We start from the raw sequence: 21509 nt of genomic DNA on the forward strand, positions 1-21509 counted from the left end.
GTCCTCCCCTGGAAGTGTAATCAGAGTACAGTACACATCACATCCAAGCCTGGGCCAGTCCAGGCCAGGGGAGGCAGCTGGCAGCTTACACCAAGCTAATGCTTTGACCAACCTGCTGATGGCTTTGGCACATCTCAAAACACATACAAGTACTACAAATAGAAGGTCACTATGTGTAGAACAACAAACAATTGGCCTTCAGTGTACAGTATTAGGGGAAAAGGTACAGTGCAGATCCTGTACAGTAGCTAGCTTGTTTGGTTTGCATTGTGTTGCAACTTGCACTGTATATTGACCTCATATTTGGCCTTTTGAGGACATAACTTATTATGTTTAATACTGTGCAGAATAAACTGGGTACAATTGTAATTAATAGCTTGATTAAATCTAAATAGAGATGATTCCATTTTTTTTTTACCATATCTAAAGTTGAATTTACATTATATTTAATATTACACATATTATTTTCCTAATTAACTAATGCCTATTAGAAAGTAACCATTAACGAAGCTGAATTCATTTACATATATATTTAGGGAACAACCTTAATGCAAACAATTAAGATAATAGCATGGTAACTTAATTTCATAACATTTGGACATTTTTCGAACTACATAGACAAAAAACATTAATTAGCTGTAATTAGTACTAATTTGCATGTCTGTAATAAGACGCAGCATGGCCACAATCTGAGTTCCCTTTTTAACACTTTATCTGCCAAACGGTGCTGTCGGTTCAAGTGTTCCACACTATAACGAATCACACTATAGCTGGTTCTATAGGATTTCACATATTCTACATTCCCCTCAACCGTTAGCTTGGACAGTTGTTTGTAGAGTCAAATCTACTTAGGGATATAGGTAATCACAGATTTGTCTATGTCTATCCAGGAGTAATATAATATTTGTCTTATAGAAGCTTGAAGAAGTTGCTCCTAATTTGTACAGAAACATTGAAAATAAATAGTGTTTTTCCTCTCCCCATTTTATCATAGAAGTGTGGTGGTACCCTCAGGTGACAAAGAAATAAGAAAAAAGGGGGGGGGGGGGGGCGGACGAGTGTGGAGAATTGAGGCAGCCATCCCCAGGGCTTGGGGCGGATCTACAAGTTGCTATTTAATGAAGACTGTGACCAGGGAACATTACGCTGCTGGGCTTATTTATTATCAAGACAGGGCGGAACATGAGTTTTAATATTAAACTACTGGAAACCATGAAAATTGCCCAAAGGGAGAGCAACAGCATGCCACCGAGACACAGGTGCCACATACAGTGGCAAGAGATAAGGCTATTCCCCTACTTCTCCTCCTCCACCTTTCTTTCTCTCTCTCCTCCAACTCTCTCTCTCTCCTCTTCCACCTTTCTCTCTCACTCTCTCCGTGTTACATAACAAAATACATTTCATTTGAACAGAATTGTCCAGCTAGCTAGACCATGTAGAAAATAGTAAGTCCGGTCCAGGTGTGACCGGAAGGCCTTTACTTGTTATTGAGTGAATGGATTAAAATGTCTGCTGAGCAGTCTGTGACTACTTCTTTAATTTCAAGGACTCCTTGCCTGGTTGGGAAACAGGGCTACCTTGCTGTCCCCTGACAAGAAGGATCGTGTCGAAATGGACAACGGTAGCGAGGCGAGCTGACTTCCCTTTCTCTCATGTGATTGGTTAACAGGTCTGTTTATGTTTAGGGGCCGACTTGGCTTTATCACGTCTACACAGGTCTCTAATCCCCCCAGTACAGCAAGCAGCCTTTTGAGAAAGGAACACATGCGAGAAATACTAATCAAATGCAGTGGACTGCACCGTCTGTGACACACACGCACACACGCACGTGCACACAGACACAGATGCACGCACGCACACAGAGACATACATACATACACACACACACATACACACCAACAAAGCCCCTCTTGTGATTTTTAGCTATATTCTGTGATTATGAACACAAGCAGCTATACGGTCATTGCTTCAATGGCCTTATCATGGTAAATCCTTTCCACAGTTGGAATTCAAGAGAGAGAGAGAGGGAGAGCGACAGAGAAAAAGAACGTGAGAAGAGAGAAAGAACGATAGAGAGAAAGAGAGAGACAACATTTAATGTGTACAACATCTAAACACCTGCATCACGACACATTTACAGTTTTTTCATTGTATCATATTCCATTTTTAGCCATGTATTTGTATGTGTTGAATATTTGAGAGAGACAGAAATCATTTGAACCACATTGGGACTGTCATTACTGCTAAGAGAGGTTGGGGGTAATGGCCATAATTGTTAAGTGAATACATTCTTCTTTTTCTTAATGTCCTCTTTCTTTTTTCCTGTGATATTAAATTATTGTCTATTTTACAACATATGTTTTGATGCCCTGGGGAAGGAAGGAAGTAAGTCTCTCTCTCTCTCTCTCTGAGGTCAAGAGCAGTACATACAGACTTAAAGGAGATAATCCTCCACATTAGACCACAGACTAGAGCTAATACCAAGTCAAATATTTTACCATTCAGAGGCAGAGTGGCATGTCTGCCAGTAAAGATCGACATCGGACTGAGGGTAAAATGCATGGGAACTTCTTAAGCGTGATATAGAACAGCAAGAACTAATACAATGTGCTCAAAAAGAACAGCTAGTTTTTACAGTACCAGTCAAAAGTTTGGACACACCTACTCATTGAAGGGTTTTTCAACCCTAGAATAATAGTGAAGACATCAAAACTATGAAATAACACATACAGAATCATGCAGTAACCAAAAAATTGTTACACAAATCAAAATATATGTTATATTTGAGAATCTTCAAAGTAGCTACCCTTCGCCTTGATGACAGCTTTGAACACTCTTGGCATTCTCTCAACCAGCTCCACCTGGAATGCTTTTCCAGCAGTCTTGAAGGAGTTCCCACATAATGCACTTGTTGCCTGCTTTTCCTTCACTCTGTGGTCCAACTCATCCCAAACCATCTCATTGGGTTGAGGTCGGGTGATTGTGGAGGCCAGGTCATCTGATGCAGCATTGCATCACTCTCCTTCTTGGTCAAATAGCCCTTACACAGCCTGGAGATGTCTTTTGGGTCATTGTCCTGTTGAAAAACAAATGATAGTCCCACTAAGCGCAAACCAGATGGGATGGCGTATCGCTGCAGAATGCTGTGGTAGCCATGCTGGTTAAGTGTGCCTTGAATTCTAAATAAATCACAGACAGTGTCATCAGCAGAGCAGCCCTACACCATCACACCTCCTCCTCCACACTTCAAGGTGGGAACCACACATATGGAGATTACCCGTTCACCTACTCTGCATCTCCCAAACACACTGTGGTTGGACCAATAATCTCAAATTTGGATTTATCAGACCAAAGGACATGTTTCCACCGGTCAAATGTAATTTGCTCATTTTTCTTGGTCCAAGCAAGTCTCTTCATCTTTTTGGTGTCCTTTAGTAGTTTTTTTTTTCAGCAATTCGACCATGAAAGCCTGATTCATGCAGTCTCCTCTGAACAGTTTATGTTGAGATGTGTTTATTACTTGAACTCTGTGAAGCATTTATTTGGGCTGCAATTTCTGAGGCTGGTAACTCATAGCCTTGATGGTTTTTCCGACTGCACTAGAAGAAGCAAAGCTGTCATCAAGGCAAAGGGTGGCTACTTTGAAGAATCTCATATAATATATATTTTGATTTGTTAAACACTTTTTTTGTTACTACATGATTGCATGTGTTATTTCATAGTTTTGATGTCTTCACAATTTTTCTACAATGTAGAACATGGTGAAAATAAAGAAAAACCCTGGAATGAGTAGGTGTGTCCAAACTTTTGACTGGTACTGTAAGTATTTGATGTTGGAATTTGAAGTAAAACCTCTCTGTGCAATATTAGTGCTAAAAATAACATGTAGACGTTAAATTATGTCATTGGTATTGGATAGAAAAAAACTGGGTAACACTTTATTTGGATAGTCCATCTGTAGATGCTCTACAGAATATCAGAAACATTTCAATATCTACCAACCCGATCCCTAGTCTAACCCTAACCTTAACCCTTACCAAATCAAAATGTATGTCACATGTTTCGGAAACAACAGCTGTGGACTAACAGTGAAATGCTTACTTCCCAACAATGCAGAGAGAAAGACAATAGAGAAATAATAGAACAGTAAAACATGTAATAATAAAAGTTATAACATATACACAATGAGTAATGATAACTTGACTATGTACATGAGGTACCGGTACCAAGTCGATGTGAAGCGGTGTTAGGTAACTGAGGTAGATACAGTGCATTCGGAAAGTATTCAGTCCCCATCCCCTTTTCCACATGTTGTTACGTTACAGCCTTATTCTAAAATTGATTAAATATTTTTTTCTCATCAAGCTACAAACAATACCCCATAATGACAAAGCGAAAACAGGTTAAGAATTTTTTTGCACATTTATAAAATATTAATACAAAAATTATTTATTTACTTAAGTATTTAGACCCTTTGCTATGAGACTGTTAATTGAGCTCAGGTGCATCCTGTTTCCATTGATCATCCTTGAGATGTTCCTACAACTTGTTTGGAGTCCACCTGTGGTAAATTCAATTGATTGAACATGATTTGCAAAGGCACACACCTGTCTATATAAGGTCCCACAGTTGACAGTGCATGTCAGAGCAAAAACCAAGCTATGAGGTCGAAGGAATTGTCCGTAGAGCTCCGAGACAAGATTGTGTCAAGGCACAGATCTGGGGAAGGGTACCAAAAAATGTCTGCAGCATTGAAGGTCCCAAAGAACACAAGTTTGGAACCATCAAGACTCTTCCTGGAGCTGGCCACCCGGCTAAACTGAGCAATTGGGGGACAAAGGCCTTGGTCAGGGAGGTGACCAAGAACCCGATGGTCACTTTGATAGAGCTCCAGAGTTCCTCTGTGGAGATGGGAGAACCTTCCAGAAGGACAACCATGTCTGCAGCACTCCACCAATTAGGCCTTTATGGTAGAGTGGCCAAACAGATGCCACTCCTCAGTAAAAGGCACATGACAGCCCGCATGGGGTTTGCCAAAAGGGACCTCATGGACTCTTAGACCATGCGAAACAAGATCCTCTGGTCTGATGGAAGATTGAACTCTTTGGCCTGAATGCCAAGCATGAAGGTCTGGAGGAAACCTGGCACCATTCCTATGGTGAAGTATGGCGGTGGCAGCATCATGCTGTGGGTGTGTTTGGACCATGATATATCCTTAGTGATGTGGACACCGAGGAAATCGAAGCTCTCGACCCGCTCCATTACAGCCCTGTCAATATGACTAGGGGCGTGGTCAGCCCTTCGTTTCCTGTAGTTCACGATCAGCTCCTTTGTCTTGCTGACGTTTAGGGAGAGGTTGTTGTCCTGACACCACACTGTCAGGTCTCTGACCTTCTCCTTATAGGCTGTCTCATCGTCATCGGTGATCAGGCCTACCACCATCGTGTTGTCGGCAAACAATATGATGGTGTTGTTTGCCGACAACACGATGGTGGTAGGCCTGATCACCGATGACGATGAGACAGCCACGCAGTCGTGGGAGAACAGGGAATACAGGAGGGGACTAAGTATGCACCCCTGAGGGGCCCCCATGTTGAGGGTCAGCATTGTTGTTGCTTACCATCAACATCTGAGGGCATTCCGTCAGGAAGTCCAGGATCCAGTTGCAGAGGGAGGTGTTCAGTCGCAGGGTCCTTAGCTTAGTGATGCGCTTGGATGGCACTATGGCATTGAACGCTGAACTGTAGTCAATGAAAAACATTCTCATATAGGTGTTCCTTTTGTACAAGTGGGAAAAGGCAGAGTGGAGTGCAATAGAGATTGCATCATCTGTGGATCTGTTGGGGCGTTATGCAAATTGGAGTGGGTCCAGGATGTCTGGGATGATGGTGTTGATGTGAGGCATGACCAGCCATTCAAAGCATTTCATGGCTACAGATGATGGCTACAGGTGATAGTCAATTAGACAGCTTACCTTGGCATTCTTGGGCACAGGGACAATGGTGGTCTGCTTGAAACATGTAGGTATTACAGACTGGGTCAGGGAGAGTTTGAAAATGTCAGTTAAGACACTTGCCAGCTGGTCAGCGCATGCTCTGAGTAAACTGTCTGGCCCTGCGACCTTGTGAATATGAACCTGTTTAAAGGTCTTACTCACATCGGCTACAGGGAGTGTGATCCCACAGTCGTCTTGAACAGCTAGTGCTTTCACGCATGGTTAAGTGTTGCTTGCATAAAAGAGAGCATAGAAGGTATTTAGCTCGCTTGGTAGGCTCGCGTCACTGGGAGCTCGCAGATGGATTTACCTTTGTAATCCGAATTAGCTTGCAAGCCCTGCCACGTTCGATGAGCGTCAGAGCCAGTGTAGCATGATTCAATCTTAGTCCTGTATTGATACTTTGCCTGTTTGATGGTTTGTCAGAGGGCGTAGCTCAGTGCAGATGTTGTCTGTAATCCATAGCTTCTGGTTGGGATATGTACGTATGGTCACTGTGGTGACTGATATGGTAAACTCCTTAATGCCATCGGATGAGTCCTGGAACATATTCCAGTCTGTAGCTTTGCAGTCATGTAACTTAGTATCCGCATCATCAGACCACTTCCATATTGAGCGTGTCACTGGCACTTCCTTTTTGAGTTTTTGCTAGTAAGCAGGAATCAGGAGGATATAGTTATGGTCAGATTTGCCAAATGGAAGGCGAGGGAGAGTTTTGTATGCGTCCCTGTGTGTGGAGTAAAGGTAATCTAATGTTTTTTCGCCTCTAGTTGCACAGGTGATATGCTGGTAGAAATTAGGTAAAACGTATTACAGTTTTCCTGCATTAAAATCACAGGCCACTAGAAGCGCCACCTCTGGATGAGTATTTTCTTGCTTGCTTATGGCCCTATACAGCTTGATGAGTGGTGGTAAATAGACAGCTATGAAAAAGATGGATTAAAACACTCTTGGTAAATAGTATGGTCTAAAGCTTATCATGAGGTATTCTAACTCAGGTGAGCAGAACATCGAGACTTCCTTAATATTAAAGATTATGCACCAGCTGTTGTTAACAAAGTGACACAGACCACCACCCCTTAAAGATTACCCAACGCTGCCGTTCTCTCCTGCCGAAGCATAGCAAAACCAGCTACAATATTATCCATGTCCTACATGGCCAAGTATCTGAGAAACATAGGATTACAGTTCTTCAGGTCCCATTGATAGGATGGTCTCGAAAGGAGCTCTTCCAGTTTGTTCTCCAGTGATTCTACATTTGCCAATAGAGCAGAGGGTAGAGGTGGTTTTATTTACTCGCCGCTGTACTGTAGTTTCATCATGGTGCCTGCACGTCAGCCTCTGTATCGTCGTCTCTTTCTCTTCCGAGTGTCTGGGATTAGGGCCTTGTCCGGGCTGAGCAGTATGTCCTGCGCCGCCAACTGATTGAAGTATGAATCTTCATCCAAATCGAGGTTAGTGATCGCTGTTCTGATGTCCAGGAGCTCTTTTCAGTCATAGGAAATGATGGCGGAAACATTATGTAGTTAAGATCAGCTAATATAATAAATTGCAGAATTGGTCAGGAGCCCGTAAAACGGTCGCTATATATTCCAGCGGCATTCTCAGACATTCCAGTGTTATTCTGAACCTAACTGTAACCTTAGCAAGTGGTTGTTTATAAATAGATAGTTTGTTGATAGTAAGACGCCTGTAGATCATCTACAGATGGAATATCCAAACTATCCAAATAAAGTGAGATAAAGTGAGATAAAACCAAAATGAAATGCGTTGTAAAAGTGTCGCTCAGAATTCTCAACTCCACGATACAATGGAGTTGAGTGGCGATGAATTTACTTCCAACTACATCGAGTCGGTATCAGTCCATTCTTAAATGCGCACCCATGTATGTCCTGTGTAAAGGCTTTCTTTTCCTTGGTTGCTGCAATCTGTTGTTTTTAATATAATAGCATTTTACGCAACCTCCGCCAAGGGAGTCGTTGTTTGTTATCGAAGGAGCCCCGTCATTGCATGGCAGATTGGAATGTCATTTTTTCCCCAAAACAATGGACTCCAACTCCCACTGGCAAATCTATAAGAATCAAGGACGAGCACTGGTACACAGTAAGTGTTAAACAATTGATATTTATAAAAGTATCGAATGGTAGTGCATGTTTGCAGTCATAAACTTCATACTCCATTGGAAAACAGTGCATTATACGGCACAATTTTACAGAGGTAACATAGAATTAAGTTTTTATAAAAAACTCATTTCACCACCAAAATAAAATAACATCTTTACACAGGACAAACATAGGCACAAGGTACACATTAAAGAATGGACATTTTCACAAGTATCGATTGATACCAACTCGATGTAGTCAGATGTACACTCTCCCAAAACTCATCGCCACTCAACTCCATTAAGATGTGATGTACATATTGTGGAGTTGAGAATTCTCAGTTAGTAAAAGTGTAAACATAGCATCGGTCTTTTTGGATATAAAACATCTATAAGCATAATATGGATAGAAGCTCTTTGGGTAGACTGTGTGTATCGCTATGCTAGCATGATGTTATGTAGCAGAACCAGAGCCTCTTGATTCCATTATTACCAAAACTGCATCCCAAATGACACTCTATTCCAATAGGACTCTGGTCAGTGGTAGTACACTAAAAGAAATAGGGTGCCATTTGGGAGTCCACACATGAATCATTATAAACAGTCATGAAGGCAAAATCAAAGGGCTGCCCGCTCACTTCTCCCTTCTCCCCCTCTGCAGCCAGCCACTGACCCATCAACAGGAAACTTCATAAACAAGGGAACGAGAGAGAGAAAAAAATGAAAATGAAAGAGAGGGAAATAAAAAAGGCCATGTAGCAGTTCTGAGGAGTTGTGATCATCATTCATCTTCATCCCCCAAGTGCAGATGGAACACTTGCTAAGCCATCATTTATTGCTGGTGTTTACTGTGCCTACTGTGTTAGACACACACACACACACACAAACACACACACACACACACACACACACACACACACACACACACACACACACACACACACACACACACACACACACACACACACACACACACACACACACACACACACACACACACACAAACACACACACAAACACTGGAGGTGGGGGAAAGGGCTTTGTCAGCAAGTGGGCCTACGCTATTCTCCAACACGAGATGGGCCATGGTAGCAAACACACACAAACACACACACAAATACTGGAGGTGGGGGGAAAGGGGCTTGTCAGCAAGTGGGCATACACTATTCTCCTACACGAGATGGGCCTTGGTAGCAAAGCATTCAGTGTAATGTTGTGTGTGTATTCACGGTACGTACATTTATCCTTGTTGATGCCAGTTCAGATACCTGACAGAGATAGCCTCCTCCGCAGTAATTATCTCCTATCTGTAACCTGTCAATTATAAAACTCAGAAACCTTGAATCCATTACAACATCTAACTAACAAATGTACACCCTAGGAACTTTGATAAACTGTATAATCTCTCACAATTATCATTCTCTCCCTAGCAGCTTCAGTAAGTCTTTCATTCCAACGACCCTGATGCATTGACAAAAACACATTCCAAGATACAGCAAGACCTTGACTTTCCCTTTGTGAGGACGGTGCAAACTGAAGAAATAAGAATAAAACAGAGCAGTACAGAGAGTCAGCGTACTCTGTAACCTGTTAAAGTATCAAAATGTATATTAGTGCTTTAACTGGACTGGACACATAATTTTTTACACCCGCTAGCAGCATCATACTGATGCTACTGTGTAGGTGACAGAATGGCCCTGTCAGGGACTAAATAAATGAATGTCAAAGCCAAAGGATATTAGTCGGCTGTGATAAATGAAGAAGGATATTGTCTGTCAGTTTGGTCATTAGTCTCTTTCACCATTCACTCCTTCTCTGCTATCTCCCTCCTCCCCTATAGTCCCTCAAAGGCTAATACACACAGACATCGCTACTGCTACATATCTTACACTAATAACAACCATAGGTAATATCTAGCTAACCATTAACTATGATAACGCAGTCACAGTAGTAATGAGCTTTCAAGGTCTGAATCAAAAAGCAACTCTGTACATTGTGTTTGCCACAGACACTGACATTGAAGGAGTGACTTACGTAGAAAGTATCACATGTATTGTTAAGCAGAAAATCTCCCCATTCTGTCTAACCCGATAGAGACCTGCTACACACTGACTTCCAACTTTCCTGTTGTTCCAGGGAAGATGAACCCCACACACACCAAATCCGCTATCTTCCATGTGTCATTATATCTAACATGTGTCCTCCCTCATCAGTAATGATTGCTTCATGCTAGTGCACATGTAGTTTCACATTAAAATGAAAACAAGTTAAATCAAACGTAGGTGATTTTGACAAGAATCGGTGGTAGAGAAACATGGCTGTCAAAGCAGTCGTGAGATCTGAGAGGTGTTGACTAATTGCTTGATAATTACACAGTGAATCGTCTAATTAAGCCGACGGTTAATTAGGGTAAGCTTGCGCAGCTTGCAAGTCTTTTTTGGTTAGGTGTAGGTGTGGATTTGTGTGTAGATGTGTGTGTGTGTGTGTGTGTGTGTGTGTGTGTGTGTGTGTGTGTGTGCGCGTGTGTCAGTAAATGAGATAAAGAGAGATCGTGAGCCTGCTAAAGAGTGAGAGATCGAGAGAGAGTGAGCGAGAGAGAGACAAAGGGTTGAAGTTCATGAAGAACTCCTCCAGACATATACAGTAACATCTAACCATCCACAGCCTGTAGCCAATGCAACATCATACAGCTGAACCACTTGTGAAGCTTAAATGTGAATAATAATAATAAGAGCTCTAGACATTACCTCCCCAACCTCCCTCCCGCTCTGCAGTGAAGCGCCATTATCCTTTGTTTGCCTTAGGACCTGTTTATTTTACTACCGATCTGAAAATCTATGATGTGGAATAGAAAGCAGCAAAAAAGACCTGGCATCGGAACGCACTATGCAGTCACACTCCAGCAGTTTGTATTCATTTAACAAGCAAATTAGAGAGGAAGTGGAGTTTGTATAGTGCCTGTATGAGTGTAGATGAAGAGGAAAATACAGATGACTACAGCCTCATTAGCTACAGTTAGTTACATGTTTACCGGTTATAATATCTAATTTAATTGGGAGATCAAAGGAGTGGTGACTACCTCTTGCATGGCTCAGAGGGCAGAGAAACTACACTATATATACAAAAGTATGTGGACACCCCTTCAAATGAGTGGATTCAGTTATTTCAGCCATACCCGTCTGCTGACAGGTGTATAAAATCAAGCACATAGCCATGTAATCTCCATAGACAAACATTTGTAGTAGAATGGCCTTACCGAAGAGCTCATTGACTTTCAACACAGTACCGTCATGGGATGCCACCTTTCCAACAAGTCAGTTCATGAAATTTCTACCCTGTTAGAGCTTCCCCGGTCAACAGTAAGTGCTGTTATTGTGAAGAGGAAAAGTCTAGGAGCAACACCGATCAGCCGTAGACCACACAAGCTCACAGAACGGGACCGCCAAGTGCTGAAGCGCATAGTGCGTAAAAATCATCTGTCCTTGTTTGCAACACTCACTACCGAGTTCCAAACTGCCAAACGTCAGCACAAGAACTGTTCGTTGGGAGTTTCATGAAATGGGTTTCCATGGCTGCGCAGCCACACACAAGCCTAAGATCACCATGCGCAATGTCAAGTGTTGGCTGAAGTGTAAAGCTAGCCGCCATTGGACTCTGGAGCAATGGAAATGCGTTCTCTGGAGTGATGAATCACGCTTTACCATCTGGCAGTCCGACGGACGAATCTGGGTTTGGCGGACACCAGGAGAACGCTACCTGCCCCGATGCAGTGGCAACAGAAAAGTTTGGTGGTAGAGGAATAATGGATCAGGCTAGGCCCCTTAGTTCCAGTGAAGGGAAATCTTAACGCAAAAGCATACAATGACATTCTAGATAATTCTCTGCTTCCAATTTTGTGGAAACAGCTTGGGGAAGGCCCTTTCCAGATTCAATGCCCCCGTGCACAAAGGGAGGTCCATACAGAAATGGTTTGTCGAGATCCTTGTGGAGGAACTTGACTGGCCTGCACAGAGCTCTGACCTCAACCTCATCAAACACCTTTGGGATGAATTGGAACGGCGAATGTGAGCCAGGTCTAATCGCCCAACATCAGTGCCCGACCTCATTAATGCTCATGGCTGAATGGAAGCAAGTCCCTGCAGCAATGTTCCAATATCTAGTGGAAAGCCTTCCCAGAAGGGTGGAGGCTGTTATAGCAGCAAAGTGGGGACCAACTCCATATTAATGCCCATGATTTTGAAATGAGATGTTTGACGACCAGGTGTCCACATACTTTTGGTCATGTAGTGTATGTGCCAGAGATCAGCTTCGTCTCCTAATCTCATCAAACTCATCCTTCCTTCCGATGCCTAGCTACAGCTCGCTGTGAGTTTATCTGAGTGTTACTTGGCGTGATACCATGCATCAGCACATCATTTTGTTTGTATTGGAAAACTGGAAAATGTATTCTCTCAGTGTTTGTTTGGTAAAAACGTTTTGATTAAGCTGAGACTTTGCATGAATATAGAAAACAAGAGCTGGTTTTGAAATTAAAGCATGTTATGGTGCCTTTAAGGACCTTCTTGATTCTAAGTAAGCAGAGAAATCCTGATTTACAGTATATTCCAAGAAAACATACATCAATTATTATAGTTTTATTGGCCTTCAAAGAATGCATCATGCACTTTTCCTACAACTGATGGTTCAAACAGTCTGAATCGTGCAGTAAAGCTTATTATATGAGTCAAAAGCCAGTCCACTTCCTACAGGATGAATAACATGCTAATTACCATGACGCACGCACGGCTCCATGCTATTTAATAGTGGTTAAAACCATCAGAGAATCTGTGTGGCATCGGCAGAACACAACCTCCTCACCTCTTACTCTTAATAAAGATGCTGGAGCAGTTGATTAAACTGTGTTGTTAATTTGTAGAGTTAGATTCACAGAGTGCATGAAGCAGAGGCCTGTGGAACTGTGTGTGTGTGTGTGTGTGTGTGTGTGTGTGTGTGTGTGTGTGTGTGTGTGCGTGCGTGCGTGCGTGCGTGCGTGCGTGCGTGCGTGCGTGCGTGCGTGCGTGCGTGCGTGCGTGCGTCAATGTCGGGCCATAACATGTGTTAACAATGTTAGGGTTACCATGGAGATGTAGTTACTGTTTGCCACCTCATCAAGGACACGTTTGTGTAATGTTGTAAATGTGGAGTAGGGAGGTCTGCTATTATCTCTCCCTTTAATTGCTTTTGAAGTAAATGCAAAGCATTATTCCATTGTTGTTGAGAGGAAGTTGCTTATGTTTGTTGGATGCACTAGATAAGTTCTATGAAACACTTTAAAAAAAAATACTTGTGAAAAAGTACACAACACCTGCAACTTCTCTTTGAAACATCATCACTATCTTCTTGACCTGTGACTCTGTACTTTGGCACAAGTTAAACTTCAATGCGGGAGCTTCTAGGACCAGGCAGAAACTGTACCCATCAGGGCTCAGCCAATTACAGGTGTGATTTCTACCACCCTGAGACAGTCAAATGATTAACTGAGACAGTATGGTCCCTAGCTATTACAGGTAAACTATCCTGCTGTAACGACCTCGGCAATGTGTGTGTGTATGCACGCGCATATATACGTAAATGTGTGTGTGTGTGCGTATTACTGACATCCATCTAGAGATGTGGTAATTAGACTCTGAAACATAGCACCATGTATCACTCACAGGGATTTAACAGCTGGGTAATTGGTACAACGTAAGGAAAAATGTACTCGTCACTCCTGAGGAGGGAAACGGGGCTATAGATCAGAGGCTTGGGGTGACAGAGACAGTGGCCCACTGGCCCCCGTGCTCCCCCTGTTTCAGACAGAGCTCTCACAGTTCACAGAGAGGAAGAGGAGGCCAAAACACTGGCCTCGTGGCATTTTTTTCATATGCAACACAGTTAATTAATTCAGATTAACGGTAGATTCCCTAGCTTTGTTCTATTCTCTCCCTTCTCTTCCTTATGCTGGGCCTTATAATATCTGGTTAATTCACATCACATTCTTTTCCTTTTTACACAAGCCCTAGAAACAGCCAGGATGACGATCCTCATATTCACCCAGCAATCCACTGTGCATCTCAAAGCGCTATCAATGGCAACACATTGTAATGTTATGATAGGAGCAGCCAGCAGTGAACAGCACCATCGAGCAAAGAAACAGGATATTAAAAAAAATAGGTAATCTGTGTTTAAGTTGAAACGATACTGAAGGAGAGCCGCCTGTTTCATTCATATTGACATTAAGAACTTCTTTATCACTCTCCCTAAAGAAAGCTCCCCGAACAATCTAAACCAGCAAAGCACACAATAAGGAATAATATGATTTCTGTTTACTGAGATATCAGCTGGTATTTTGGCACTACACTGACAGCCAATAGCTGCAACAGTATATTAGACCCCAATCTGGCATCTACAAATGTCAAGAGAATGCGAAAGAGGGAGGATGTGGTGAAGGGGATGGGTGGGGGGGCATAACACATATGTGTAAAATTCTTTAAAAAAACAAGGGTTTACATAAACATATTCTGAGGCTGAATCATTATCATATGTGCAGCTGTCAATCTTGATGCTTCAGCTGAGAGCAAAGTGCCTAGGAAAAGAGTATAATACAACAATCCTATACCCAGGTTGACCATGATTTCTCTCTGAACTCCCTTGGTAAGTCCAGGCATGGTACATTAAGCTTATTCAAAAGCCAGCAGAGGTGAACTTCTAGTAGCAACAGTAGCAAGCCCATATATCCAGGCTCCTTCTCTCGCTCTGCTTCTCTCACTTTCTGCTCTCTAAATCTTTCTCTCTCTCTCTCTCTAAAAAGAAACCGAAAGTTTACCTTTTCAAAATGACAAAGGGGCAGTCCAGAAAACAAGTGATGGAGGCAGTGATATGTTTTCATCAAAACAGGGACAGCCACGCTCGCCTCATGCTTTCTCATCAGGTATCATTTACAAACTCAGTGAGGCAATGTGGGTTTCCAGTCACAAATTAGCTGCGTGGCTGATGTCGTCGGTAGGGCAAGATATAAAGAATGTCAGTGAAATTACATGAATCAGCTATATTGAAAATAAATGGCAAGTGAAAGCATCATCTGGTGAAGTTTGTGATTTGTTTTACATTTACTTTTTCTACTTTCTTTTATTCACTTGAATTTAATATCTATATACAGCTCCTGTAATGAAATGGTACCAGCTACAGAACAAAGATGCAGCGTATCCCTGGTTAATGCCCAATAGACACCAACACACTAATATAAAGCTGAGTAGACGTAAGTACCTTGTCCAGAGAGAAGGTCTTGGTGAGAGCGAAGCCCCATCCTTCCAGGAAGGCCCTGCGGATCATGGCTGTACTGGTGGTGGGGGGAGCGGAGGCCAGGCCAAAGGGGTTGGGGAACCTGATCCCACACATCTCCACACTGATGTCCACAGAGTCGATGGCACAGTGGAAGAGAGGGAGCTGGGGGACGCTGGACACCATCTGACCGTGGAGAGACTGAAAGGACAAAACATCTAGTTACAGTACCATGAGATAACGACAGGAATAGGGTTGAAAGTTCCAGGAACAGAATTGAACAGAATTTTGCAATCCTAGTAACAGATCGACAGATCGTAAAGATGACGCCGAAGAACATGGCTGACGTTTTACATTCTCCCAACCAATTGTGCATTTTTTTTTTGCGTTTTCTGTAACTTACTTTTTAACTTATTGTGTACATAATGTTGCTGCTACTGTCTCTTATGACCGAAAATAACTTCTGGACATCAGAAAAGCGATTACTCGCCGCGGACTGGAAGAAACGTTTTCCTTTAACAAGTCTGACGAGAAGAACATCCTGCTTTCACTGGAACAGGCCCAGATCCACGCCTTTTGTGTGAAGAAAAGACGGCGGAAAAGGGGACGCAGATCGGGGATCCTTCTGAGAAGCCAGAGGCGAGAGAGTAAACTCCCTATGACTTCCATTCTCTTTACCAATGTGCAATCGTTAAAAAATAAAATTGATGACCTACTATGAAGATTATCCTACCAACGGGACATTAAAAACTGTAACATCTTATGTTTCACCGAGACGTGGTTGAACGAAGAAACGGACAATATAGAGCTGGTGGGAATTTTCCATGCACCGGCAGAACAGAGACGCTACCTCTGGTAAGGCGAGGGGTGGGGGTGTGTGTCTACAGTGGTAGGCCTGATCACCGACAATGATGAGACGGCCTATAGGGAGGAGGTCAGAGAACTGGCAGTGTGGTGCCAGTACAACAACCTCTCCCTCACTGTGAGCAAGACAAAGGAGCTGATCGTGGACTACAGGAAAAGGCGGGCCGAACAGGCCATTAACATCGACGGGGCTGTAGTGGAGCGGGTCGAGAGTTTCAAGCTCATTTGTGTCCACATCACCAACAAACTATCATGGTACAAACAAGAGGTCGACCGATTATGCTTTTAGAACGCCGATACCGATTATTGGAGGACCCAAAAAAAAGCCACTACCGATTAATCAGCCGATTTATACACTGCTCAAAAAATAAAGGGAACACTTAAACAACACATCCTAGATCTGAATGAAATAAATAATCTTATTAAATACTTTTTTCTTTACATAGTTGAATGTGCTGACAACAAAATCACACAAAAATAATCAATGGAAATCCAATTTATCAACCCATGGAGGTCTGGATTTGGAGTCACACTCAAAATTAAAGTGGAAAACCACACTACAGGCTGATCCAACTTTGATGTAATGTCCTTAAAACAAGTCAAAATGAGGCTCAGTAGTGTGTGTGGCCTCCACGTGCCTGTATGACCTCCCTACAACGCCTGGGCATGCTCCTGATGAAGTGGCGGATAGCCTCCTGAGGGATCTCCTCCCAGACCTGGACTAAAGCATCCGCCAACTCCTGGACAATCTGTGGTGCAACGTGGCGTTGGTGGATGGAGCAAGACATGATGTCCCAGATGTGCTCAATTGGATTCAGGTCTGGGGAACGGGCGGGCCAGTCCATAGCATCAATGCCTTCCCCTTGCAGGAACTGCTGACACACTCCAGCCACATGAGGTCTAGCATTGTCTTGCATTAGGAGGAACCCAGGGCCAACCGCACCAGCATATGGTCTCACAAGGGGTCTGAGGATCTCATCTCGGTACCTAATGGCAATCAGGCTACCTCTGGCGGGCACATGGAGGGCTGTGCGGCCCCCCAAAGAAATGCCACCCCACACCATGACTGACCCACCGCCAAACCGGTCATGCTGGAGGATGTTGCAGGCAGCAGAACGTTCTCCGCGGCGTCTCCAGACTCTGTCACATGTGCTCAGTGTGAACCTGCTTTCATCTGTGAAGAGCACAGGGCGCCAGTGGCGAATTTGCCAATCTTGGTGTTCTCTGGCAAATGCCAAATGTCCTGCACGGTGTTGGGCTGTAAGCACAACCCCCACCTGTGGACGTCGGGCCCTCATACCACTCTTATGGAGTCTGTTTCTGACCGATTGAGCAGACACATTCACATTTGTGGCCTGCTGGAGGTCATTTTGCAGGGCTCTGGCAGTGCTCCTCCTTGCACAAAGGCGGAGGTAACGGTCCTGCTGCTGGGTTGTTGCCCTCCTACGGCCTCCTCCACATCTTCTGATGTACTGGCCTGTCTCCTGGTAGCGCCTCCATGCTCTGGACACTACGCTGACAGACACAGCAAACCTTCTTACCACAGCTCACATTGATGTGCCATCCTGGATGAGCTGCACTACCTGAGCCACTTGTGTGGGTTGTAGACTCTGTCTCATGCTACCACTAGAGTGAAAGCACCACCAGCATTCAAACGTGACCAAAACATCAGCCAGGAAGCATAGGAACTGAGAAGTGGTCTGTGGTCTCCACCTGCAGAACCACTCCTTTATTGGGGGTGTCTTGCTTATTGCCTATAATTTCCACCTGTTGTCTATTCCATTTACACAACAGAATGTTAAATTTATTGTCAATCAGTGTTGCTTCCTAACTGGACAGTTTGATTTCACAGAAGTGTGATTGACTTGGAGTTACATTGTGTTGTTTAACCTCTCTAGGGTAGGGGGCAGTATTTGCACGGCCGGATAAAAAACGTACCCGATTTAATCTGGTTATTACTACTGCCCAGAAACTAGAATATGCATATAATTGTTTGATTTGGATAGAAAACACCCTAAAGTTTCTAAAACTGTTTGAATGGTGTCTGGGAGTATAACAGAACTCATATGGCAGGCAAAAACCTGAGAAGATTCCTTACAGGAAGTGCCCTCTCTGACCATTTCTTGGCCTTCTACACTCTCTTTATTGAAAACTGAGGATCTCTGCTGTAACATGACACTTCCTACGGCTCCCATAGGCTCTCAGAAGGCGGCAAAACGTTGAATGATGCCTTTGCAGGCCATGGCTGAAAAACAGTAGCGCATTTGGATAGTGGTCGATCAGAGAACAATGAGACTGGGGCGCGTGCACGAGCCGACACCATGTTTTAATTTTTTCGTCTTTGAACGAAAACAGGGTTTCCCGGTCGGAATATTATCGCTTTTTTACGAGACATGCTTCGAAGTATGGTAATGGAATATTTAGATTTTTTTTGTCACGAAACGCGTCGGGCGCGTCACCCTTCGTCACCCTTCGTCACCCTTCGGATAGTGTCTTGAACGCACGAACAAAACAGAGGATATTTGAACATAACTATGGATTATTTTGAACCAAACCAACCTATGTTATTGAAGTAGAAGTCCTGGGAGTACATTTAGATGAAGAACAGCAAAGGTAATCCAATTTTTCTTATAGTAAATTGGAGTTTGGTGAGGGCCAAACTTGGTGGGTGTCAAAATAGCTAGCCCGTGATGGCGAGCTATCTACTCAGAATATTGCAAAATGTGCTTTTGCCGAAAAGCTATTTTAAAATCGGACATAGCGATTGCATAAAGGAGTTCTGTATCTATAATTCTTAAAATAATTGTTATGTTTTTTTGTGAACGTTTATCGTGAGTAATTTAGTAAATTCACCAGAAGTTTGCGGTGGGTATGCTAGTTCTGAACGTCACATGCTAATGTAAAAAGCTGTTTTTTTATATAAATATGAACTTCATTGAACAAAACATGCATGTATTGTATAACATAATGTCCTAGGAGTGTTATCTGATGAAGATCATCATAGGTTAGTGCTGCATTTAGCTGTGGTTTGGGTTTATGTGACATTATATGCTAGCTTGAAAAATGGGTGTCTGATTATTTCTGGCTGGTTACTCTGCTGACATAATCTAATGTTTTGCTTTCGTTGTAAAGCCTTTTTGAAATCGGACAGTGTGGTTAGATTAACGAGAGTCTTGTCTTTAAAATGGTGTAAAATAGTCATATGTTTGAGAAATTGAAGTAATAGCATTTCTAAGGTATTTGAATATCGCGCCACGGGATTCCACTGGCTGTTGAGTAGGTGGGACGATTTCATCCCACATACCCTAGAGAGGATAATCTGTTGGGGCTAGGGGGCAGTATTTTCACGGCCGGATAAAAAACGTACCCGAATTAAACTGGTTACTACTCTTGCCTAGAAACGAGAATATGCATATAATTACTAGATTTGGATAGAAAACACTCTAAAGTTTCTAAAACTGTTTGAATGGTGTCTGTGAGTATAACAGAACTGATATGGCAGGCCAAAACCTGAGGAGATTCCATGCAGGAAGTGCCCTGTCTGACAATTTGTTATCCTTCTGTTGCATCTCTATCGAAAATACAGCATCTGTTCTGTTACGTGACACTTTCTAAGGCTTCCATTGGCTCTCTAAAGCATTCAGAAAGCGGAATGACGTGTCTCCTGTCTCTGGGCAAAGTACAGCAGCAGAGTTTGTAAGTGGCATGCCTGGGGACAGTGAGACTGAGATGCGTATTCACGAGACTTCTCCATTTTTTTTCTTTCAGTCTTTGAATGAATACAACATTGTCCGGTTGGAATATTATCGCTATTTTTACGAGAAAAATAGCATAAAAAATGATTTTAAACAGCGTTTGACATGCTCGAATTTTTTTGTCACGAAATGCGCTCGCGGGTTACCCTTCGGATACTGAGATCTGAACGCACATACAAAACGGAGGTAGTTGACACACCAACCCTAACCAAACCAACCTATGTTATTGAAGTAGAAGTCCTGGGAGTACATTTAGATGAAGAACAGCAAAGGTAATCCAATTTTTCTAATAGTAATTCTGAGTTTAGGTTGCCCCAAACTTGGTGGGTGTCAAATTAGCTAGCCTGTGATGGCCGAGCTATGTACTCAGAATATTGCAAAATGTGCTTTCGCCGAAAAGCTATTTTAAAATCTGACATAGCGTTTGCATAAAGGAGTTCTGTATCTATAACTCTTAAAATAATTGTTATGTATTTTGTCAACGTTTATCATGAGTAATTTAGTAAATTCACCGGAAGTTTTCGGTGTGTATGCTAGTTCTGAACATCACATGCTAATGTAAAAAGCAGTTTTTTGATATAAATATAAACTTGATTGAACAAAACATGCATGTATTGTATAACATAATGTCCTAGGAGTGTCATCTGATGAAGATCATCAAAGGTTAGTGCTGCATTTAGCTGTGGTTTTGGTTTTTGTGACATATATGCTTGCTTTGAAAATGGCTGTGTGATTATTTTTGGCAGGGTACTCTCCTGACATAATCTAATGTTTTGCTTTCGCTGTAAAGCCTTTTTGAAATCGGACAACGTGGTTAGATTATCGAGAGTCTTATCTTTAAAATGGTGTAAAATAGTCATATGTTTGAGAAATTGAAGTTATAGCATTTTTGAGGTATTTGTATTTCGCGCCACGCGATTCCACTGGCTGTTGACTAGGGTGGGACGCAAACGTCCCACTGGCCCAGAGAGGTTAACCTACTTGGTGAATAGTTTCTTCTTCTTGAACTGCACTGTTGGTTAAGGGCTTGTAAGTAAGCATTTCACGGTAAAGTCTACACTTGTTGTATTCGGCGTATGTGGCAAATAAAGTTTGATTTGACAGAGCTGTGAGATAACGAAAATAACCACTGGTATTATGACAAAAGTCAACATACAGCAGTCATATACCCAGCAGCCTCCTCATCCTCCCTAGGCACCCAATGTCCCAAATGGTATCCTATAAAGTAATGCACTATATAGGGAATAGGGTGCCATTTGGGACGCATCCCTAAAGTGAAACCTACAACAGTCATCCATCCATCCAGCAGTCTCTTCCTCTCCTCCTCCTAATTAGCCCAGCGTTTATCACAGTCTCTGATTGCTTTTGTAATGATGTCACCGCCGCATAATGAATGAGGAGGTGTCACGCTGTGTGTGTATGTATTTGTGTGTGTGTGTGTCATGCTGCGGCAAGGCGGCTGTTACATGACAGCCGGTGTTCCCCTTTGAGGGGT

At 42.8% G+C, this 21509-nt stretch overlaps 1 protein-coding gene across 5 annotated transcripts in view; it reads right to left on the reverse strand.

Moving 5' to 3' along the window:
* LOC106578501 (dihydropyrimidine dehydrogenase [NADP(+)]) overlaps positions 1-21509 on the reverse strand; it is a 208077-nt gene that overhangs the window by 84390 nt on the left and 102178 nt on the right. For all 5 annotated transcript variants that reach the window (XR_001322469.2, XM_045702118.1, XM_014157375.2 and 2 more), the window contains exon 13: positions 15381-15596. Coding sequence is in view for 4 of the 5 variants with exons in the window: in XM_045702118.1 (XP_045558074.1) it covers positions 15381-15596 (216 nt within the window). In the remaining variant the exon portion in view is untranslated. The remainder of the gene's footprint in view (positions 1-15380; positions 15597-21509) is intronic.

Source organism: Salmo salar, chromosome ssa19 (genome assembly GCF_905237065.1).
Source record: "Salmo salar chromosome ssa19, Ssal_v3.1, whole genome shotgun sequence".
NCBI lineage: Eukaryota > Metazoa > Chordata > Actinopteri > Salmoniformes > Salmonidae > Salmo > Salmo salar.